At 39.1% G+C, this 25,415-nt stretch overlaps 1 protein-coding gene across 1 annotated transcript; it reads right to left on the bottom strand.

Annotated features, from left to right (window-relative positions):
• Positions 1–1,375: 1,375 nt before the first annotated feature.
• On the bottom strand, positions 1,376–25,275 carry LOC131690468 (zinc finger and BTB domain-containing protein 24). The gene is made up of 6 exons (XM_058976263.1): positions 24,082–25,275; positions 14,692–14,981; positions 3,370–3,554; positions 3,160–3,307; positions 2,885–3,064; positions 1,376–2,819 (listed from the first exon to the last, which is right to left on the bottom strand). Exons 1-6 carry the CDS (start codon positions 24,123–24,125, stop codon positions 1,663–1,665), a joined length of 2,004 nt encoding a protein of 667 aa, XP_058832246.1. The 5' UTR covers positions 24,126–25,275; the 3' UTR covers positions 1,376–1,662.
• Between the last annotated feature and the right edge of the window lie 140 nt (positions 25,276–25,415).

The following is a 25,415-nucleotide window of genomic DNA, read 5'->3' as shown; positions in this document are numbered from 1 at the left end:
ATCAGCGTATAACTGGGATGTGAATTTAATTTTAGAATAGAGAAATGACGCTCGGGCCGTTTCACCAGTGCCTAGAGAATTCGGAGGGAATCTCATTGGAGTCGTTCAGCGATACCTTAGCAGTCCATAATTCAAGGTGACGGCAACTTTTCAGATCAATAACAGGAAGCCAACGAGTTGCCTCAAGGATATATGTTGGCTGTGATACTCTTCCTTAGCGGAGCGAAATCTCCCCATTATGTATCGAAATGTATTCCTAATTTTGAGATAGTAACTAGAATCCAAACGAAATTGAATCATTTGTGTCCAACAAAAAAAACCTTCGACAGACCGACGAGGGTACCCACAAATTGAAATGCTCATGACTGTGTCTTTCTTTAACCGATTTTGACACTTTTAGGTGTTTTGGATTCAGGAAATCGTCCACTTTTTGATTCTGCGAAGTTGAACCGCATGAATGGATCTGTTTCTTGCTAATCCCGATTTTCCGGAGTAACGTTCCAGTACTACGGTATGATCTTTAAATTTTACAAATGTCCTAGCAATATGAGTAGCAAAACTCTTCAAAGCGTCTCGAAACTCTGCTATTTATTGTTACTGGATCATATGGCAATTTGGTGTCGTATTGGCTGCACACGACCTCACGGGAACCTGCTCCAGAATGTCCGTTCCGTGGTCAAATCACCAGAGGGTTCCAAAACCAGTCTACTGATGCAATTCCAAGAATTTTGATACCCATAATGCCAGTATTCCATTTAAATTCACAAATAGTATCCCAGCGCCGGAACATGCTTCCGGAAATCCGGAGTCCCGGGAACCGAATAAGTTAACCCAATTAATTTTTACCAAGACTAAAAGTAGATGAGTTCCTGAATCCGAAACACCCTAAAGTGCCGAAATCGGCTGGAAATTGTCTTAGTTATTTGCATTTCAGTTTTGTGGGTACCCGGGTACCATGAGCCCCTCTTCACTTCCCCCTTACCACATCAACAATATTATCAACCCAAAAGCTTGACTTAGTTAAGTTCTAAGATGTCACAAAGTTTCAATTTTCATTTATTGATAAAACATTGAAATTTAATTTATTGAAACCTAAAAAGGTACCCGGGTACCCCGTCGGACACATAACGGTTAAAAATAAATAATTATTACAATTTCCAATGACTCTTTCACCGCAATATCCGCTCCTGTACGAAGACGATACTTAACCAAAATCCAAAAGAAAAAATTCGAACACATGAATGAAGTCTTATATTGCATTGGAAATGAGCCTTGAAATTCGAACACTGCTAGACACTCACAAGTAGGCGAACAAAACAGTTCCCAGGGCAACTCTTCGCTGTGATATGAATCAAGTACACACACACACCCCGCCTACTTTATAATATGGCATAATGCATCAGTTTTTATTATTTTATCATTTAGTTATTGATTCACACATTCAAGTCCCAGATTATCGTATAATAATCAAATGTGTAGGTTTTCGGTTATCCTCTGTTCCTTCGAACCTTCTCATCCCATCCCCCTCCCCCTATTCCACCTTCTCGTACCTAATTCCTCTACTAACTCTTGCACCGTATTTGCCGCTTGTCTCCTCTTCGTCCCATTGATTTGTATTGATTTAAATTAAATATAATATGGCATCAAAATTTACATCTACTCTCACCCTTTCAGTACGTTTTCACTTTTTAGGAACTCGTCGGTAAGGTCCAGCCCGTTCCTCGGCACCGGACTCTGCGAGTATTGATGGCACTCATCGTTATTTTGCTGCTGCTGTTGCTGTTGTTGCTGTTGCTGAAGTTGCTGCTGGTGCTGCTGTTGCAGCTGCTGTTGGTGAGCGTGATGTTCTCTCATGACCGCCCTCAGTTGATCCCCGTGCGGATCAAAGGGGGGACAATTTTCGTTTGATCGATTCTCATCATTGCACCTGCCCATCAACGGGTGATTCCCCAAGTGTCCTATGTGGCTGCTAACATGCCCACCACCGCCGCCACCTCCTCCTCCGGCATTGGAGGACACTACGGCTTGAGCCTGTGAAACGGCCAGCCGAAGAGCCGCTTCCGCTTGAGATCTTAAAATCGCTTCCGCCTGCTGAATTCGGATGGCCGTCTCGGACGATGGACCGCAGGGGTTCGGACCCGAACCGAGACCACCTCCACCGCCGGCACCAACCGGCGAATCGACCGATGAGTAGTTCTGTCGATTCGCCAGTGGGTACTTCATTTCGTTAAAATTGATAAAATTGCTCTTCTTCTTCAGCGGTCCCATGCTCGGTTGGCCAAGGTGATCCCCGTGGATCGAATTGTTTTTGAAGCTTTGTCCTATGCGCATCGCCGTAGCCAAGTTGACGACTGCTGCCTGTACGGCGGACGAAGTCCCATCCGTCGGTAACATCAAATCCGGGTCGAACTTCGGCTCCTGTAGCATCATCATACGCGAAAACTGACTGTTGTTGTTATCACCGGGTACCATCCCGAACGGATTGCCGTGACCGCTGGCAACGGCAGCCGCAGCTGCCGCCGCATTCGTTAACCGATGATTCTCAAAGCTTCCGGGTCCACCTCCTCCGCCACCACCTCCGCCACCTTCGCCATTCTTTTCCGATCCCATAGTCGACGAGTTCTCCGAATAGTTCAACGGTGAAATACTATTCTGCGTCAGCTCCTTCACCGAAATCATCGGATGCGAACCGCTGCTTCCCAACCCGAGCGCATTGGATTCCTTCTCGCGCTGCTCAACGACCGCTTTGGTGAACATGTACTGGGCGGCAAACTGGTGCTTCGGATCCATCTTCATGTGCTCGATGTGGGTGATGAGACCTAGAATGGTGTTGTCGGTTAATATGAAGCAGTTCCGGATGGACAAACAGACGGACAGCACTTACCGGATTCGTGAGTGAACACAGCCTGGCACACCGAGCAGGGCCACATCTGTAGATTGGAGCGGAAGGGAGGCCCGGCTCCGGCCGTTCGTGGATGCGTCAACAGGTGCTTCCGCAGGCAGCCCTCGTTGACGTAGTGCTTACCGCACATCGGACACGGATGGTTCGCTACTCTTCGCTTCACTGTAGTGGTGGAGAAATCAAAGGTTTAAATTTGAAATCTGGGTTTGGGTAATTGCATTGCAACGGAATTCCACTATTCAAACAATTATACCCACCAGCCACTTCTTTGTGCGAGTACTTGATGTGTTCGTTGAGGGCGTCCACGCCCAGGAAGATCTTGCTACAGACATTGCACGTCACGCTGTTCGAGTTGCTAATCAAAGCAGCATGTTGCTGCAGAACACCGAGATGTAGTTGAAGTTCCTAGAAGAGAGAAGAAAACGAACGTTTACTCGAATCTGCCTGGACGACGACAACCAACTCACCTTGGAAGTGTGCGTTCGTAGGCTGGACTCGGTGGCGAATCCTTTACCGCACAGATTGCAATGGAACGGTCGGCTCTTGGCCCGCTCGACTTGGGCATCGTGGTTGCGCAAGTGCTGCTGCAGGTTCGACAGCTGAATGAACGCACGACCGCAGTCCGGCAGGTGGCATTTGTACGGGCGTTCACCTAGAGATTATTAGTTTGCCAGGGGTCGAGACCGAGGCCGGGGGGTTCAATAAGATTAGTTAGGGTTTTAAGAAATGCAGAACTATAAAAAGGTTTGACAAGAATCGGGCAGAGACTAACGTTGGCAGGGTTGCGAACTCTGTCGACGATAGGGCTGTCAGAATGAGAGCTGGAACCAAATTCGTCGAGAATGCCTGTGGTTTCGTTGGTTTGTGGTTATGTTGCTTTATGTAAATCAGATTAAAAATTCAAATGAGCATAACTCCATGAGAAAGAATTCCTGAAAGTGTTTGGTGGGTAATCTTTTTTTCAATCGGCTAGTTTTTAATTAAGTAACAGTAATTTATATTTTGAGAAATTGAAAAAACAATTGTCCATTGCTATATTTTGTTGATAATAAATCGTTTGGTTCAAATAGGAGGTTTTGCCTCGCCAATAAGTTCAGCTTTTTAGATGCTGACTCTAGTCTAAAATTTAGTCTTCATATCTTTAAAAACTAGTCCAAAGACTAGTTTGAAGTTCGTTCTGATGTCGCCTGAAATCTAGTATAAAAAATAGTCTAACGACTTGTCGCAAAATCTAAAGTTCTATTTAAAATCTAAAACATAGTTTATTCTTAAAATCTTGTATTCAGTTTATTGCAGTCCAACCAATTTGAAGTCAAGCCTTCTAGTCCAATCTTAAAATTTGAAGTCTAGTCTAAAATTTAGAATAAATGCAAATTTGAAGTCTCCTCGAACAACCCGAAGTATTTTTTGTATACTTTATACACTCGCAAGTGACGATTTTATAGATCGATAAAATGTTCATAGCTACCTGCAAAAGCTATGATCAAAATCAATGATGCAACTGGTTGTTGTAAAAACAACTAAACAAATGTATGCTTTAAAAAGTTTAAGAAAAAATGGTATTTTTATGTTACAATATATTAACCAATTCTATATCTACTACCTCACAAGAGAATGAAAACAAATTTTTACTATTTTTACCAAACATCTACAGTTAGCTACCGCATTAAATACAAAATTAATGCACACACTCTGCCAACACTGGTTAAAAAAGTTTCGCTATCTTCACGACTGTCGCGCGAGCGATCAGCCGACATCGCGTACTCGGAGCTTTTGTTTGGCTTGAGAAGCCAAGAGGGTGAATGTTTTGACGTTTCTTTGAAAAATGAGTGAAGCCAACATAAGCTGGCTTTCTGGCTCGGCTAGTTGTCAAAAATGACAGCGAACACGCTTTAAGCAACATTCACATCGCTACGAGCCAATGTTGTTAACTCGACCTGAAACTTATCGAATGCAAACAAACCTCATTTTGATGTGCTTAACTAGCACTCAGGCGAAAAAAGCGTTCGGATTTTGTGGAGAAGAAGCGATGCAAGAGAAAGCGTAATTTCTCATATATTGTTATTAATTACTTGTTTTGAATCCAACTTTTAAACAGTGTTATACAGTTCATGTGAACAGACCTTGAACATTTGAAACGTAGCTAGCGCTACTGGCATTTGGTGGCAGCTTCAGGCAACAAACAGTTTTCACGGGGCTGTGAGAAGCAAAGCCTCTTTGTCACTCTTTCTTTCGCTTCGCGACTCGCGTACCGTTCAGTCCATAGTCGGCTTAGATCCGGTTGCTGCGATGCGTGCGATGTATTGTTTCGCAGTCGTTCTCGTCGCGTGTGTGTGCTTTTTTCCTCTACAGGAAAAGAAGCGAAATAAATTGAAGCATTTTGAAAGAAATGCATCGTGTTTAATAGCAAAATGGATTCTTCGTTCAACTCGCGATCGTTCCGTGACAATAAATGCTAGGTTTGCCTAGTAGTTTTTAGTTCGACCGGTCAATGAAGAAATCACGAGTGAGAATGTTGCTGCTGCTGGTAGTTTTTTTTAAGATCAGGTCTAAAATCGGTATAATCAGTGCATCAGGGCTGCTTTCATCGGTACAAAAAGTGATCGTGAAAAGTCTTATAGGGAAGTGGGAGCTATATTCAAGCAATTTGTGCTTTTTTGCCGATAATTAGCGGCAGAAAGTTTGCTGGTGGCCATCTTGTAAGAAATGTGCCTCTGCAATCGGAAGAAAAAGTTCAATCCGTGGTTTCGTTTCAAAGGGATCGCTTTCGTCAGTGCAAAAATGAGTGTAGAAGCTTTCTGTTAGTAAAAATGTTCACTTTGTATAAGCAGGTAGTGTTTCTCAATGATACAGTGCAATTCTCTAAGCTGAAAGTTCATTTAAGAAGTGGTATCCGGTAAAAAGCAAGCCGTGACACGGAAAGTGTTTACGGGTGAGGACTTCATAAAACTGGAGGTTAGTGTGATAATTACGTTATTTTTAAATGTTTAACGGCTTCATGCCCATGTGATCTATAAACAGCTGTAACTCATGTTTTAGGCAAGATTTGCTCACAAAAATAAATAAGGTTCGTAGCTGGAGCCTTACCTTGCAGTTGTAAGTAAATGAATTTCACTATTGGTGAAGCAGTGCTTCCAGGCACATTTCAGTTGGCGACGAAATATGATTTTGCAATAATAATGAAAGCTGATAAAATCTAATTATTTAGACTTCAACTGTCTTTTCATCTTCTTTTGCATTCAAACTATTGTAAATATTCTAGGTTTATTTGATCGGCTGCTGTCATAGATTAAGATCTACACATTAAAAATTGGAGAATAAAGTGCTTTCGGTATACAGCGTTTGTGTAATAAATACAAGAATGTCACAAGGCGAATTTAATTCTGTAAACATGATCGACAGAACTGATGATTACATCTACCTCGAAACCATATCAATTTTGAATCAATGATTTTTGATTTTTTTGTTATCCGACTCGGATAAGCGAATTTATAGATTCAGCAACTCGTCCATCCGTTACTCCAGACGCTTCAACACAGTTCGAACAGAAAAAGAATTATTTTGAGAATCTGGCACCAGTAAATTTAAATACAATTTGAATTATCACATAACTCGATACCACACGGTTGTTCATGGCAAACGTGTGACTGATTGGATTTTAGTGTCTAAATAGCGCCAATTTTGTGCTGGTTTGAACTAATCTAACTAGCATTAAGTTGGCGTTTAGGTTAATGACGAGGAGAATCCGAAACTCTGCAAAACCAAACCTTTACAATTTGAGTGTTAGGTTGCTTTTGGTCTTTGCCCGGGGCGATTACTCTAAGTGCATTATCGTACGGGGCTAACTAATACTATCAAGCGCACGAAGATTTTTTTTACAAATCTATAAAGCACAGAATCATTGTTCATATTCCTGCTACGAGTACCGTGTGAATATTAAATAATTGACCTGGTGCGAATTCTCACAATGCCGATTAATTTTAATCAGCGCAAGATTCGTCCTTCTGTTGACAAATTAGGAACTTTCCTAAAACTCAAAATAAGTCTAAATGTATCTCAACTCATCCATTAGCAGGTTCAAACCTTGTGCTACAAATTTAGTTGAAGAAGTTTACCATTAGCGCTGACCGAAATAACATGTAGCACTGCATTGAGCATAAAATTGGTTATTCATTCAAGATCTTCGATGTCGAAATTTACACGATTCATCATCACTAACTAAAGCCATTGCGATTCAAGGAAGCGTACCTACAATTAGCTTAGCTTAGCTTAGTTGACCGCCCGTGAGTTTCCCGTGATTGATCAAAGCCTGTTGAAATTGCATATTGAACCAATTGTATGATATTTGGGAGTAGTTCATCATACTCAACGTGCACCCTAAAGAGACTAAGATTGTAGTATAATCAATAACGTAGATGGCTACGCCTATGCAGTTCAATTTTGGGATGGGAAGGAATGTTAGTTCAACACTTGTGACCGAGGAATTCTCTGCATCATCCACAAGTGTCGCAGGATAGGATTGGTGTTAGTAGGTAGGGAAATGAATCAGAATATATCTTGGTAGATATTGTGATTTAGCTAAGTACTCACGCGCTTTGTCTTTTCTTTTTAGATCAAAGTTTTCAGATGTGCGGACTCCAGTAGAAATATAAATCCATTCAAATAGGCATTTTAAAAACTATTCTTCCGTGGGGCGTTATGAAAGGATAAAGCCGCGTGGAATATGATAGAGGTCTATTCATCTATAGACAATATGATCTAAGAAATATGTACGAAGTCGCTCGCGATCAATTACCGAGAATTCGAAACGAACAATTTGAACTCCGAACAGCCGGCCATCGGGAGTAATGCTTCTTATTAACACTTCAATAATCATTTTCAAAGTTTGCAACACAAAGGAAGCGTACAAATGTATAAAAGATATCCCAAATGAATGTGAAAAAATTCACTGCGAAATGTTAATGACAAGTTGGCATCTCCACTTTACCTATCAGACACGTTCCCATAATTGGGTTAAATACCAATTGCAAACGAGATGTTTATTATGAGTAACAAATATAATAAACACTACGACAGGGGATCCCTCGGTGATCCAGAAGAAGAATGGATGGGAGAACAGAAATGCTAGCAAATACCGACTACCATATGAGCGGTGCAAATTCGAACGAGTGGCGTAGAGTACTGCACTGGATGATTTTGAAGAAACGACCAGGAGTGCGATTTTACGAAGTTTTAGCTTTCGATGGCCCTACATTTTCTGACAAAGTGAAGTTCTGGAATATTGAGATTTTTATCATTATTTAGGAAAGCAAAAGTATCATAAAGCTAGTGTCAGGCCTTCATGAGACCTCAAGAAGTCACTTTTGGAGGTATTCGTAAATGTAGATTTGTTGGTAGACGGTTCCAGATTTAATAAAAAAAATACAGATCGCTTGCAACATAAAAAACTTTTTGTGCAATTCGACAGCTCCATCTTAGGCCAATTCACAATTGAACATATTCTCGGATATTCGCAACGGAGTCCTTGTGATGAGCAAGAAGATAGAAGTAAGATAGATAGATAGATACATTCTCATCATTTATCTCGGATTTATAAGAAAAATATATTCATTGTTCAGAAGTTCCAGTATACCTCGAGTTCTCATTAACCGATTTGTTCAAAATTGAAGTAAAAAAATCATTAAATTACGTAATGCGTTTAGGGGGGGGGGGGGGAGTTCGACAAGTTGTGACAAGTGGGAGAGGGGGAGTAAACTAGAAAGTTACGTTTTACTGAAGAATTTTTTTTTTATTTGACACGTAATAGGGGAGGGGGGGGGCAAAGAAATTTGTGACAATTTAATACATGGGGGGAGGGAAAGTAAATCTTGCGAAATTTTTGCGTTACGTAATTAATGAATGGTCCCTAATATGTGTTTTGCATACTTGGTAATTAGCATAATTAGCTAAAGTAACCGTTTTAAAACAAAATTCACAATTCACTGGAGTAGCTATAACTATAACACCATGAAAAGCCCGAGTATCAAGTTGTCTATTTTCGTTTTAATCATCGAATTTTTGGTTCATATTTCCAAACAATATCGGAAGATACGCGTCAATCAAATTGGTTGGGAAAGTTGTATTTGCGCAACACACTTTGTTACCATTCACCTCTAATACAGAACTCCTATCCGTTACCTCCCCGCAATGCCAACCGGGGTAAGAGACGCCTTGTGTCGTTTTTACTTAAACCCGGAGCTGGGTATGGTTTCGTACATTTTGACATCAGTTGCGGTTGGAGTCTAGCTAAGTTTCGTTTCGAACGGAAGCGGCATTGGTGAAGATCCGGTAAGATCTGTGGCCGCATGCCGACAAATGAGGCGTACGTGGAGCTGCTAGTGTATTTTTTGCGTATTTTAGGCCGCTCAAAATTATTTCATATTATTTTCACGAATAAAATCGATAGTTTCCTGTTGTAGCTTTGGTTTGTTTACGACCTTCGATTAAATTGTTCGCGAATAATTTGTACTTTTACGCTCAAGTTAAACGAAAACTGAAAACTAATGCAAGAATAAAATTAAAAAAAGCGGAAAAAGATCGTTGAAGTATAACTAAAAAGAAACACTTGCGATGGCAGACTGCCCGGAATTCACGTTGTTCGATAAAAATTTTCGGAAATTAATCGCAATCGTCCTTCGTGCATATTGCTAAGATCGTATTGTCTACCAAGTCATCATCCAATCTTTTCCCTCTCCTACTAACATAAATTCCTTTCCTGTGATGCTCGTGGAGATGCATAGGTTGTCTCTGTTTCCATCAACAACGAGTGTCGAACTAACATTCCTTCCCTTCCCCGGTAGAAGAGCATTGGACGCGGCCGGCGTAGCTACTGACCATTTTATGAAAATATCTGAGTCAATCACAGATACACAGTGAGAATGATTTTCCCAAGCATCATTTTTTAGTTCATTGGGCATTTTCATTCACTCGGTCAATGACGAAGTGCAACTACGGGCAGTTTACCGAAGCTAAGCATTAGAGTGACAGGACAAAATGACCCCTATCGGCCCACCCTTGAGTTGATTCCTAGTCCCACCAGGAGTACTTACACCAAATTTGAAGCAAATCGGACAAGTCTAGCTACCGGACCAACGTGGTTGAAGTTTGTATGGGATTTTTCAACAATTTACATGTAGAAAACCCGCTAGGTGGCACTGTATGCATCGTATTATCACTGTAAGTGAAAATAAGAAAGATAATTTAATTGTCTACAAGGGGACGGGCATAGCGTAGTTGGTAAATCGATTGCCTTGTACGCAGCTCACCTGGGTTCGATTCCCAACCCCGCACATAGGGTTAGAGATTTTTCCAAAAGAGATTTCTCTAACCCGGAAAGAGGCGAATGACCCTAAGGCTAAAACCTCTATAATCAAAATAATAAAAAATTGTCTACAACTTTGCCGTAGACTGCTAGTCAATCCGGCTTTGATAAAAGAAGTTATTAAACTTTTAACGAAGTGATGTCTGAGCCAGTTTTGCACGGGGCCTAACAGTGCATGGTTGTCTATCAGTACTCGATTCACACAAACTAAACATTTTTGTGAAAAAATCGTTAGGTTTAGCTCAATGCTGTGTTAAGAAGAATTATAGTAAATAATGCGAGTCATGTTTTGATTAGAAAATTTCAGTTCCGCATGTTACCGCATAGAGGGCGCCAACACTAACTTGTGAACGGAGAGATAGAAATTTGGTGTCTTCTACAAAGTTATAGAACAGAAAATTTCCAGTATTTCTTCCGAACATCTTGATACTCTATCTCTTTTCTATGTAAAGTTAGTGTTGGTGCCCTCTATGCAGTCACAGATGGAACTAAAATATTCCAACCAAAACAGAACTCGTATTATTTACTACAATTCTTGTAAACATACTAATCAGCTAAATCTAACGATTAGTTCACAAAATTGTATAGCTCGCGGGAATCGAGTACTGATACACAACCTTGCACTGCTAGGCCCCGTGCAAAACTGCCTCAGACATCACTTCGTTAAAAGTTTAATAACTTCTTTTACCAAAGCCAGATTGACTAGCAGTCTACGGCAAAGTTGTAGACAATTAAATTATCTTTCTTATTTTCACTTACAGTGATAATACGATGCATACAGTGCTTCCTAGCGGCGAAAGTACGAACTAGTGGGTTTTCTCCATGTAAATTGTTGAAAAATGCCATACAAACTTCAGGCACGTTTTTCCGGTAGTTAGACTTGTCCGATTTGCTTCAAATTTGGTGCAAGTACTCCTGGTGAGACTAGGAATCGACTCAGGGGTGGGCCGATCGAGTTCTCAAAAATTCATCATTTTTCTGGACAGTCTACTAAGCATATTTCCAAACAGTAGCTTAATTAGTGCAATTATTTTATCGCGTAAACCATACCCATATTCTATTCGTTGCTAACAAGACGTTCGCAAATCGATTAACTTAGCAAGTTTGGAATCGTTATATTTCGTTTCTACCATATTTGTATTTGTAATTCGATTTATCACCTGCCAAGTAGACTTAACGAATTTTATTTTTAATTAACTTTAATTTGAACAACTTGAAAAAAGCTGCGAATTTTGATAGCAAACCTACAAGAATCTACTCAAAATTGAATACATCTTTCATCTTGTAGAGGCAGCGTTTCATTGTTGAAAAATAGAATAAACAATATGGAATCGAGATTGCTGCCTTAAGAAATTTCAGACGCGTTGGAAAGCGCAGTGGAAAACAGGTACACCAGTTAGATACGAGTCAAGCCAAACCAGCAGTTATACAGAAGCACCAAGGCGTGATAATTTGTAAAGAACTACCGAATATTCGTCGTTCTCCATTTTTGAAAATATTATGGATTTGCTAAAAAAATCATCACTTTTTTTAGCAACGAATCGCATACGCATGTAGCTTAAGCGCAATTAATTTTAGTAACGCGCTCTAAATCATGAGAATTGTTGTGGATCAATATTTTATTTGTTTTTGTTTAATCGCATCATTCACAGCGCTACGGAGTAGAAATTTACATGAGATACCACTTTTGAATTTCTGACCGGGCTCGTTAGGCAGAATTCAATCAATTTGTTCCATTTTGTGCCGATAGTAGATGGTGTTTGGAGCGCCAAATTGTGTCGTTTAATCAATTTTCTGCCCAATGACAAAATCTTTTTCTAGTAATCGAGAATCTGAAAAGTATATTTATGAAAACTATTAAAATCTGATCATTGTAGACTTGCAAGAACACTTAAAAAATTGTAATTGATACTGCCTATCAGCAGCAGTATTCATCCCATGATGTACCCCTTTCTGAAAATTGCTTAACATCATTACTCTGTCAGAAAAAATGATTTTCAATTGGTTGAGTACTATAATTTCTTCTCATACGGCTGTGGCTATTTTAAAGATTGTTAAAATCATCAAACTTTCCTGTAAAAGCAATAATGTCGTTCGAATCTGCTGTGTGAATAATATTTATATTTAGTTTGGATGACAGTACATTATCCGAATTTTTGCGAACTATAATTTTAGCAAAACTCGAAGTATTTTTCTATTAAGAAGAATATTTTGAATTAATTTCACTAGTTTTACCAGCTACCAATCTATATCAATTTGTTTAAACAAGAATCTACAATTAGTATAACAGCAAAAATTATAATCGCATCTCCCCCAAATAAATCTATACATTCTGCCAACACTGGACAAAACAGCGCCGCTATCTGCGCGAACATCGCGCTAGCGTTCAGCCGACATCGCACACTCGGAGCTTTCGCGTAGCTAGAGAAACAAATCACCGTTTGCCCCTTTCTTTCTCTTTCGCTTCGCTACTCGTGTACCGTTCAGTTCAGACAATTTAGATCCGGCTACTGCGATGCGTGTGGTGAATAAATCGCGTTCGCGTTCTTACCGCGTGTGTGCTTTTTTCCTCTACGGAAAAAAGCGAAATAAACTGCATTTGATACAGAAATCCATCCTGATTAGTTGGATGATGCAGTCTTCGTTTATCTAGTGTTTGTTCCGCGATGTTTTAATCTAGGTTTAATCTAGCAGTTTCTACTGAGACCGGTCGCTGAAGAAAGTTACGGGAGAGTTTGCTGCTGTTGGCCAGCTTGTGTGAAAAGTTATCGTTTTAGATTTCGAGACAGTCTTCTTAAGCAATGGCCTATAAGAGCTGAAATGCGATTGCTTTCAGCAGTGCAAAAAAGTGCTTGTGAAAGGAAAAAATGGCGTTACATATGAGCAAATGCTTTTCAGTGATAGTGTTCGTAATAGATAGCTTGCAATTGGCCATTTTGTTGGTTACGATCGGTTATTTCACTTGGCAGCCATTGCTTTCACCAGTGTAAACAGCGATGCCAGATTTACAGATATGTCTGTATTTTACAGACTTTTGATGGTCTCCTACAGACGTAATCAGAAATCTACAGACTTTCAAAAGAGTAACAGTGTTTAACAAAATTACACTAGAACAATTGTATCCGAATTCGAGCGATTCCTTCACAATAGTTTTGTAATTTCAAGCTACTTTTAAAGTAATAACCTAGTGTAAATAGGATTTACACAACCATCTACAGACTTTTACAGACATTTTAATTATTCTGATACAGACATTTCACAAAAATATATGGCATCGCTGAGCGTAAAAGTGCTTATAGAAGGAAAAGATGGAAGAAATAAGAGCTTCATTTAAGCTATTAGTGTTTTTGTAGCGCTCAGTGTTTTTTTTCGATAAGAGAGTGCAATCATCTTCGTGATGATCATTCACCAAGGAGAAAGCTCATTCAAAATTAGCAGTCATCAGCTAGTTTCGCTACCGGCCACTAGTAGCAGTTGGCGTTGAGCTATTCGATAGATAATATGCGACGACAGTGAAACAGTTTACAGTTGGTGTCTCATCGTTCGCTTTATAGAACAAAAGGTTAGTCCGCTTATAAATTTATAAACGCGTTGGAGAAATGTAAAATTAAGATCTAGGGCAATGAGCCTATTTTGTCTTGTTTCTATTAATACCCTACCTATTAGAAGCCGTTAATTAGAAGTTCAAAGGAACGAAGCAAAGACACATAATTTATTCGTATTCAACGCGTAATTATTGAAATAGTGCGGCAACCTCCCTAATAGGGCCAAAAAAGTCTCTTTACCTTATCTGATCTTATTGGTAAAATGGTTTTATAATTTTGACTCGTTCAAATTATTTTTTTTCTCGCTATTTTTCTTAAGTATGCAGTTGAAGTCTCAAGCTAAATACCATAAAATAAATTTCATATTTTCAAGTGCTTGTAAAAAAATATTCTTGAAAATTGCGAACAGCTGTAAATCTGTTATTAGTTACCCTAGGTGGCATTGAATGAGACGTTAACCATACACTTTGAAACTACCACCAAAAACCTTGAATTTTACCAAGTTCAAAGGTATGTAACCTTTTGACACATATTGGATTTTGAATAAAATTCACATTAATATAGTTTCTATTACGAGAAATAGCCATTTAAAGATAGCCTAAACTTTCAGTTATAATTTTCATCGACTTGGTTCAGGGCTTTGACGAACCCAAAATGAGAGTAATAAAAAAACCCCTGAACCGAGTGACGAAACATACCAGATTTTGCATTTTCCATACTGACCTACACGCTAGAGGATAGATTTCGATTTTTGCAATTCTGTTTTTGGTAACCTCCATCGCACCTGCCTTTATTTAGTAAAAAGTTCGAAAAAATAAATCTATTAGTCATCTGGTAAACATTTGGGAACAAATCAAAATCATTTCGTAAAAAAATTCGCCTACCGGTATGCAGCCGGGTGTGCTGCTGGACGTGCGACAGCTGCTTGAACTTGCGATCACAGTAGGAACATTTGTACGGTTTCTCGCCGGTGTGAACCCGGATGTGCTGCACCAGCTGATGGTTGGAGGAGAAACTCTTCAGACACTGCTGGCACTGGTGCGGTTTGTTCTCCGGTGGGGCCAACTGCGGCAGCAGGTTCTGCACCGACAGGATATCACCGGTGCAGTTGAGCTCGGCGGCCGCTCCCGGCACGGCACACAGGTCCCGTACGTGCTGAATCTGCATTCTGACTCTGTGTTGGAAAGGTTGTGGAAAAGAGAAAAAGAGAGAACCACACGGAGACAGAACCCCGAAAGGATCGATGATTAATGCTGTCTAACGGTAGGGGGCGGCACTTGTGGCCTCGGTTATTTAATTGGATAGAGATTCTAATGACTAGTTTTATTAGCGTTGACTCATATAATCATGAAATGTAACAGATAGTAGTAGATTTTTGCAATTTCCGTTTTGAGCCGGCCCGATCAGGTGTTGTTTAAAACTTTCGACCGCCCTTTTTCGTTGTGCTAGTCGTAGGCAGCAGCCGCAGTATTTAATAGTAGTAGTAGTAGTAGTGATAGTAGTTATTAGTAACGGCAATGGCGATGGTAATGCTGCGCGAAAACTTTTCAGTTTCGCGCGACTGTGATTTGTTTAAAAACCACCCATAATTAGATAATTAGAAGCGCGTTCGTTGTTTAATGAAAACTTTCACCACCCACCCAGCATCAGCGAAAGGGATTCCCGGGACACCAGGCCCGCGGAAGCCAAAAGTTCCAAAGGAACAGTGTTTAATAGCAGCAAAGGTTGGTTATTTCCCAGATAGAAAAACGAAAAACCATACATCAGAACATAAATCTCAGTCAGCGCGCGAATCGAAGTAAGAAACTTGTAAAGAAAACCCCCCGGTCGGAACGTTTTAAAACAACTGCTTTCTAACCGTACATCCTCCCACTCCCCCCTCCCCACTTATTCGACACCGGAGTAGGAAAGCGCCAAGTCACACACGTTAACCGTACCCGTACGGTACGTACTTTACCAGTCTGCAAAGGGGGTTTCGAATTTTTATTAAACAACTAACACCTCACCGACCGACCGAGGAGAGGCCGACCTACCGACCGACCGACCAAGCAACCAACGACGAAGACTTCGAACGAACGGCATAAGAAAAGCGGACGGGGGGTGGTTCATGTTTCTGGGTGGTTGGTTGTGTAGGGATGGGTGGTCTTCTGTTTCTTCTTCTTCTGTTTCTCCGGAAGGGGGTGATAAGATTATTCTCGTTTGCCACCCGGTTTCGTCTTGCTGAAGCTGAATGGGACGGGGAAGGAAAATTTGTGTGCCGAGTAAAGAGATAGGGTGGATGCGAACTGTAGGGGAATGTTGAAATGAATGGTTTAGATTTGTTAGGTTGTTTTTGGGATCATCACTAGCTTGATTGATCTGTGGGAAGGCGAGTGTATGGTGGAGTATATTTTATCGATCTTGGGAATCAGTAAAAGTTTTTTCGTTAATGTGGTTATAAAGGTTCTCGAAACATATCACTCTCGATGAAGGAACATTGATAGTAGTCCGAAACGTCAATTAATTTGTTTCTTATCCCTGAGCCTGCAGCAGTTAGGTATTCAACAATAATAAGAGTCGATTCTTTCAAAATTAGAACAGCGAATGAAATAAAAATCTCCTTAGCAATTTTAATTATTTGACTGAAGAAATTTAACCTTCTTATGATGTTTTTGAGTGTTGTACATACATGTGAGTTCGGAAAATAAGCTTCTGTTCGAGTGTCTTAAATTGTTTTCCAACATTGTACATTTTTTGAAACATTGAAAATCCAACTAATTTGACAAACTAATACTAATACTATTCCGAATAAATACTATTCCGAATAAATCGAAAAGACATTATTATATAGAAGACTGTAAATTTAAAAAAATGAAACTCAACAAATTATAAAAAAAATGGAAATAAGTAATACAAAAGGGGAAAAAGAGAATAAGAAATATATAAAAAATACATGTGAGAAATAGCTAAATGGACGAAAAAATCAAAAATTTAGAGAATAAATATACCAAATAAATGTTACACGAAAATAATTCAAAAAAAATATGATTCGGCAAAGTATCCGTTCCTGTAGCAAAAAACGGATTTGTACAAAAGAGAAAACTTCAGTTAATGAGTTTTACTGTTCCTCAAGTCCCATTTAGTTTAGTTTATGTCCTTTAATGGAATGGAATAAAAATTGCTCAAAAGAAAAACAGAACTGAGAAAATTGCTAACAAAAGTTTATATTATTTTCAAAATTTACAGAAAATTCAAGCTTTAAAGAATTCGAAAATCCAATCTTAATGGCGATCCAAATAGTCACCGAACTTGTGTAAACGCCCAAAGCAACTTTAGCTGATCCCGACTGATGTCTCGGGAAGCAAACACTGACGCTCTGGTTAGTTGATAAGAATGCGAAAATGAACGAAGCCAAGTTAATGACAGTTACTGATGAGACGAATTCGAAACGCAAGAATGCAACTTTGACTAAGTTAAATGGCGTGCCCTTATGAACAAATTGGCGGAATCCATTTTTTTCTTTCTTAAAGTAAATTTTGCATAGTGTCACGGTGTTCAAGTTTGCACTGTTTCCCTCTGAATTGTTTTTTTTACATGCTGTGAATTTTGAAGTTGTGTGTTTTATTGCGGTACAAATGGAAATGAGTCAAAAGAAGACACGTGAAAAAAATTTGCCCATTGGAAAAGGCTGAACATCGGTAATACAATCGTCTCAAAAACTGCTAAATGGTTCAAGGATCGGTTGATTTTTTAAGAAGATCAAAGAGAAGAAGGTAAATTTCCAAATTTCCAAAAGCGATTATGCCGAGACTGTTATCAAGAACAACGCACGCTAAGAAACTACACGGAACGAATGACAAAATATTTGCTAAAACTGCCTTTCAACAAATACTAGGATACGAATTTCACTCCGAAAGTGATAAGTTCGAAGGGGATGCTCTTTGTGAGTTAAAGTAAAAAAAGCTTTATTTGGCAAGCAATCTGCACCTACGGAAAGCGAAGCAAAATTTTCGTCACAAGTCACTTTCAACGATAAAATTTCAATCACAGACTCTCAAGAAACATCTTTTACCATTTTTTGTAGGTACATAATGAGAAACGACTACTTTGGCCAACGTGGGCTTTGGGTTGCTATTTTACGTTGGTGTTTTATTGAGTTTAATTCGGTTCATTTTGCCCCCAATGCAAATGATATGCTTAAGAAGCTCAGTGTACACTCCCGTGTTCTATTTAGCAAACTGCGCCCGTTGGCTAAATCCGGAAATACAACTTACGGACTCACCATCTGTTTGCGACTTTGAAGGTGGCGTACGATTCAGTGAAACGAAACAACTGTGGCATGTAATACTTGAATGTAGCTTTCCGACAAGATTGATGATTTGCATGACGCTGAATCAAGCGTCCAAACTGTCGGAAAAACTTCCGGGTTGTTCTTGACGTTAGATGGATTGAGGCAGGTCTATATACTCTCCATTCTATTGTTCAACAAAGCGCTCGAAGGTGCTGATGTGCGACTGAACGGAATCATCATCACGAAATCTAACATGCTTATTGGCAGCGCTGACGAAATCGAAATCAATGGCGTCAATCGCCGAGCTGTGGAAGAGGCATTTTTTGAATAGATGCCACGGATCTACTATTACCCATGACAAGAAAAAGTACACGGCAGCTCCACATGGTATTGGTTTCGAGGTGGAAATCGATGGGGTACGGTGCGGTTGTTGTGTGATGAATCACGAAATGTTTGTTAAAACTGCCTTCCAACTAATACTACCAACACGATTTTCACTCCGAAAATGATAAATTCGAAAGAGATACTCATTTCGAATAAAAGTCGAAATACCTTATTGGGCAAGCAATCTGTACCTGTGGAAAGCGAAGCAAAATTTCAATCACAAAAGGCACCATCAACGGAGAAATTTACAAAACCGACTACCTCAAGAAACATCTTTTACCATTTTGGTAGGCGCATAATGAGAAACGACTAGTTTGACCGAATATATATTCGGGTCGCTATTCTACGTTTCTATTTTATTGAGTCTTATTTTGGTTCATTTTGTCCACAAGAACATAAATCCTCCGAATTTCGCTGAACATTGTCGAATCGAAATATATAGGGTCCACGATGAAGTCAGAACTCAGAAAGATTACCGAGACAGTTAAGCATGTTAGTGAGCATACCAACGAAGTTGTTCAAAGCAAACCACTGTGTGATCCAGATGATCTGAATGGAAAAAGAAATGCCTACGAAATTGTTGGATGGCCTCACATTCCTTATCTACTTGAAGAATCACAAACTCGAATGCAATATCTATCACGACATAACGATCCTCATTGCCACCTATATGGTACTCTTCCGGTTTCTGTTTATCAAACTGCTCCCGTTAACTGATTCTTTTGTCGGCGAATGACAAAGCGGATCTCGTAACCGACGATCAACGACGAAGTAGATGTGTACCCTGTGACAAATCCTGGATACATTTCCGTAATACAACTTGTGAACTCACCATTTGTTTTGTGGATTTCAAGAAAGCGTACGATTCAGTGAAACGCTTGATGAGAGGGATTGAAACTGGTCGATGCATTATCTAATCGATTGTTCCACATAGCGCGCGAAGGTTGCGATACGCAGAGCTGATCTGCTATGGAAAGAAACCATCATTACGAGATCTCATACACTTCTTCGCATCGCGGATAACAGCCTAATCAATGGCGTCGATTGCCGAGCTGTGGAAGAGACATTTTTGCCTTTACAAAATCGAGGCTACGAGAATCGAAAGAACTATAACCTAGGACAAGACAAAATACCTGGTAGCTGGTAGAGAGCGAAGCAGTTCAAATGGTGTTGTTTCCCGGGGTTGAAAATCTATGAAGTACGGTACGAGCTAGTCGACGGATTCATATATGGTGGAACATTAGTGACATGTGATAACGATGTTAGCCGTGAGGTAAGAAGGCGTGTTGGGGCTGCGAATAGGATTTTTTCCCAGTTTGTGTAGCCAGTAACAGTCCCGTAGCCTACAGACACGCACAAAACTTACTATGTGCAATTCGCTGATACTCCCTGTTTCTCATAGTGCTGGACAGGGTTTTTTGAAATGGGTATGAAATCACCACCACCACGGCCCACTAGAAGTAGTATAAAAGCCACATTTTGATGTATTTATCCGCTTTTGAGCCCGTTTTGTTGGTTGTGAAATTTGTCACAGACCATGAGGCTGCTCGGATTTTTGCAAAAAGAATTCTGTGACCAAGATCGAGGAACATTCCCGTTAACAATAACGTAACCTGTTCAACCTCCACTAATTTAAAATTTTACTAGATACACAAACGAAAACTGATCACGCAACTTCGCCGTAAGTCGATAAGATGCTCGTAGAGGCATTCGAAAATCGAACAATGTTATCGGAGGATGTGCGATCGCGTCCATTTAATGTCAATTATGTTTAGCGAAAATCATTCTTTTCGAGATTAAAAGAATTGTTCAAACTTGCTTCAATGACCGAAATTAGATTAGAGGTGAAGACGTGACCATTGTCTTTAAGTAACATTTACTGGCGGCTCTCAGAGCACTGAAGCTTACGAAAATCACCTTTATTCAGTTCCACCATATCAGGCACTCCGTACTGGTAATATTCAACAGAGAGGGACAGGCAAATAAAATAATTTTTCATGACGACCTACTATATATCGTTGAACATGACAGCATTCAAATAAATAGCCTTGTGTTTATGAACAAAATCGAGATAGAACTACACGATCTGTCACCGCGTACTTACTATATAGAGTCATTCGAATTGATATGATGAAATGTTTAATCAGTTGCAACGGATGAATGGAAAATATTGTAATATTGAATTGTGTAGCTCGTGTTGTCAATCAGTCACAGACGATGGTATATACTCAGCGTTTATATTAACGCCCGTGTGGTTGACCTCTCTCAGCATTTTGATAATACCCGCGTAAAGTACCTGCCAGCTACGGTACCAATCACAGCGACGATGACATACAGGCAGCGTTCATATTCACACCACTGTTGTGAATCAATCACAGGTGGTCCGTACCGTACACTGCCTTTTGTATGCTTACTCTACTCGTGCTCACTTAACATTTATATGCACACCCGGGATGTGAACCAGTCACAAACGATGGCATACACTCGCGTTTATATTTACAACCGTGAATTGTGAATTGTATTTAAATGGTGCTTTTGTGATGAGAATGCGGCTGTATCGAATTATTCCTTCCTACTTGACTCTTCAATGCAAAACACAAGGTTCTCCCATGAGACAGGCAATGTTTTGCATTGTTTAAGGACACCTGCACGTTCTGTAATCAAACGGCTCACTTCCAAAAAGCATGGTCAGAAGCCACTGATCACCTGATCTGATTCACAAACGCTGACCAAATATGTATGCGACTGTTGTTCAGGTGATAATGAAAACTTACACACCGTAAAAGCTGTACCTAGTATTTCCACAGCAACAGCTAGCGCCCCTTCAGCGCGAAATTGTCAAAATGTCAAGGTAAACAGAATCAAACTTGGGATCTGCGATAGCAAGAAGTAAGAAGCATGATCTGACCGCGAGTAACGCGTGGAACTCGAAAGAAAAAATGACCTCCTAGACGCGGTAGACAGGGAAGCAAACTAATTTACTGCCACGAAAAAGAATGTTCACGCGTAATGGCAATAGCGTGCTCGAACTCAAACGGACTCCCTTTCATACTCGTTTATTTACTTTTAGTTTTTCGATGTTTGAACATTGTAAACTATTCTCGACTCTGATTGGCTTTTCCCCAGCAATCAATCCGACATATAACAACGTCGACGAGAACATAGATGAAGACGACCTGCCAAAAACAAGGTGACCTCCAGTTTATAGTGCCAGCAAGAGAAAAATGAAAAAGAGCTTAACCGTAAGCTTGCTTTTATTAATTATTATCGATAGCGAAAAAGCTATTTTGTGAACAAATCTTTCAAAAAGTGCGCCTAGGCAACATATGCCCCTGACGAACGCCTGCGAAACGTCAAAGTATGCGTGTTAAATCAAATCTAAACGGCATCTGTGAAAATCACAAAGGCAATTTTCACGGTTGCGCAATAACTGAGAAACAGCTGTGATCTGAATCAGGATTGCTACGTTCACAAAGTTTTCGAACTATTTTTTTTTTTTGGTCACAGAATCTATTTTACAGATCACAGATTTTGAGCATTTTGCTGAAATTTTGCAGATTTGTTTGTAGTTTTCACGTAGATTTCACAGACTAATTTCTAATTTCTGATTTCTGATTTCTGATTTCTAATTTCTAATTTCTAATTTCTAATTTCTAATTTCTAATTTCTAATTTCTAATTTCTAATTTCTAATTACTAATTACTAATTACTAATTTCTAATTTCTGATTTCTGATTTCTAATTTCTAATTTCTAATTTCTAATTTCTAATTTCTAATTTCTAATTTCTAATTTCTAATTTCTAATTTCTAATTTCTAATTTCTAATTTCTAATTTCTAATTTCTAATTTCTAATTTCTAATTTCTAATTTCTAATTTCTAATTTCTAATTTCTAATTTCTAATTTCTAATTTCTAATTTCTAATTTCTAATTTCTAATTTCTAATTTCTAATTTCTAATTTCTAATTTCTAATTTCTAATTTCTAATTTCTAATTTCTAATTTCTAATTTCTAATTTCTAATTTCTAATTTCTAATTTCTAATTTCTAATTTCTAATTTCTAATTTCTAATTTCTAATTTCTAATTTCTAATTTCTAATTTCTAATTTCTAATTTCTAATTTCTAATTTCTAATTTCTAATTTCTAATTTCTAATTTCTAATTTCTAATTTCTAATTTCTAGTTTCGAATTTCTAATTTCTAATTTCTGATTTCTAATTTCAAATTTCTAATTTTTAATTTCTAATTTCTTATGTCTTTTTTCCTGTTTCTTGTTTCTTGTTTCTTGTTTCTTGTTTCTTGTTTCTTGTTTCTTGTTTCTTGTTTCTTGTTTCTTGTTTCTTGTTTCTTGTTTCTTGTTTCTTGTTTCTTGTTTCTTGTTTCTGGTTTCTTGTTGCTTGTGTTGAATTATTTATAATTGTCGTTTGAATCAAGTTTATCTTATCGACAGGATAATCCAACTATAGCTTTTTATAAAATTTAGATATTTCTAAATTATGCAGCAGATCATGAAAAATGAAAACCTGTTTTCAAAATATTTTTGGGACTAGCTTCTAATCACGTTTTAGCTGTACTAACTCATACCGACAAGTTTAATATGTCGGCTAAAAATCACTCAGAGAAACAGCATTAATAAAACAAAAATTTAAAAAATTATGAGGTTTGGCAAGCAATTTGTAGTTGTTATATGTATTAATAATACTAATGCGGAGCATAGTTGGTATAAGATCACGAACAAATTCTAATCCGCCTTTCATTCTTGTTAGGTTCAAAGGGAAATTTGTATTCTTAAAATTTCAACGTTTCGACGCTATTAATACACCATTTCCAGGGGCGTGAAAAGTTATTTTTAATTATTCGATAAAAAAATCTATTTTAGTAGATTATAACTTTGTGAAACTGATTTATTTGACCTAATCCCGAATACACACCGAAGCCAAGAAAGGTCGTATTTCAAGATCCGTACTCAAGATTTTCCCCCTATCACAAGGATTGAAAATGGAAGAGCTCCAACCACCCTTCAAACACGGACCCGTTTGCTCGGGTTCACAGAAAACATCCCATCCCACATTCTAGAAAATGGAACTGACTACCTTGGACTTGGAAACCGACTTCGAACTAAGATCACTTTTTTTTCTAAAATTTTCAATAGAAGAACGTCATCCGTTTTTTTTCGCCTAGCACAATTTTCGAGTTTCAAATGAATTCAAATTGATTGGCCCTTTTCCTGTTCTTGTTGTTGTTGTTGTTGATCATTTTCCTCACCTCGACAGCGTTCAATTGCTTGTTTGGCCGTAGTAGAGCTAGCGTTAGGGTACTGAAAACTGCTGAAATACTAGCAAACATTGGGACCCTCGCTGGGGTCCGAGTCTTCATCAAATGCCGTAGGTGAAACACAAAAATCATATCCCGCTTGCGTGTTTGGCACTCTCGTTTTTTTTTGTTGGGTTTTGATTAGTTTGATTGGTTTTTGTTTTAGGCGATTTTTTTTTCTTATTATTTAACCATGGAAAAGAGGTTTGTTCGTTTGTTTTTGTTGGTTTGGCTTTTTATGATTTTTTTTGGTTTGGTTGGTTGTGGTGCAAACCAGTGCTAACCTGCTGGAATCTTATCTACACTACCTCTGGGAGATTTGAGACTTTAAAATTGATTCAATCGAAAACATTTTGCTCTTTTGCTCAATTATCACAATTTCGCACTGGTTGATTTGTTCTCTTTCGCTTCGCTTCTGGCGCGTGTGTGTGTTTGAATGGCGAATGGAGCCGCACGGTAGTCGGTAGCTGTTCGATCGAAGGGAAAATTTTGAATTTTTTTTTAGAAAGCACTTATCTTATTGCACTTGATTTTTTTCTTTTTCTTTTGACTGAACTAAGATATTTAAAGCCAAAAAGCAATGGTATCACGAAATGCCAAAAAAATGCCGAAAACAGATTTTTTTCTTTTTTTCTGGTTAGCTAACGAGATGGGATGTGTGTGTAACTGCGACGGGGGTGGTCCCCTCCTCGGTGGAAAAGGGACCTCAGAACGGCGCGCGGACTCTCGAACAATTCACGCACTTTTCTTCCACGAAAGTTGGCGAAGAAATGACGGTGCCGCGCGTAAGGATGAAGCCTTTAGCCGTCGCGTCGCGTCCTGCTGCTGCTGCTGTGCGTTGAAAGGAAGAAATTCATGCATGTGACGAAAGTTGTTTAATAACTGCATCACAATTTTACAACATAGAAGTTAACGCTACACTTGGTCCGGAGGCGCCGCACTCACACACATTCTCTGCTTCGTCGTCGTCGTCGTCGTTGTGGAGATACAAGCTAAGGTAGAGAAGTTGATGTTGGGGGTGGGTGTGCACACTGCTGACCGTCGATACACGCTCACATGCATTCGGTAGAGCTAGGGTACACGCACCACGGCGGTGGCTGAATGGACGGAAAGGAATCGTCGAATCATCGGAATATGATTGGAAGGAGTGCGTGATTGCGATGGAGAAGGATTCAATAAGGGCGAGAAGAGCGGGTGGACAGGCACACGTGCGGACAATCTTCTTGAACTCGAAGGAAACGCTAAGCAAAGTGTTAAGGAATGCTGGAGAGCAGTGATGCCAAATTCTAATAAAATTTAAAATTCGCTAGGTACGAGAAGTTTATCTTGTTGGCAGGAAAATCCAACTAGCTTTTAATATAATTTGTATTTTCCTAAACTATGCACCAGATCATGAAATTGAAAACATTGAAGTGATTTCAGAGTTTATTTCTGAAACGTTTACCTGGCACGTGATTGGTCGTTTCCGATTGTAATGCAAAGTAAGTTAGTGTTATTTTTTGGAGTAAAAAACCACGCAAAAAAATTAATATAAAAAAAAGTTTGGCAAGCAATTTGTAGCTGTTGACGGAAAAACGTTTCGTCATTTCTGGACTCATGTTTATGATATTTATAGAAAACAACATTTTGTAAATTGCCGTCG

Source organism: Topomyia yanbarensis, chromosome 1 (genome assembly GCF_030247195.1).
Source record: "Topomyia yanbarensis strain Yona2022 chromosome 1, ASM3024719v1, whole genome shotgun sequence".
Taxonomy (NCBI): domain Eukaryota; kingdom Metazoa; phylum Arthropoda; class Insecta; order Diptera; family Culicidae; genus Topomyia; species Topomyia yanbarensis.
The sequence above is the reverse complement of the archived record's forward strand: the minus strand, read 5'-3'. Positions and strand labels throughout refer to the sequence as shown.

What these genes read in the sequence shown, in the direction of transcription:
- LOC131690468 (XM_058976263.1), bottom strand. Translation starts at nt 24,125, where the DNA reads ATGTTTTCGATTGAATCAATTTTAAAGTCTCAAATCTCCCAGAG. An exon ending in GCACACCCGGCTGCATACCG is followed by an intron (nt 3,555 to 14,691) that starts GTAGGCGAATTT and finishes AATAATCTCTAG; the next exon opens with GTGAACGCCCGTACAAATGC. An exon ending in TACGAACGCACACTTCCAAG is followed by an intron (nt 3,308 to 3,369) that starts GTGAGTTGGTTG and finishes TCTCTCTTCTAG; the next exon opens with GAACTTCAACTACATCTCGG.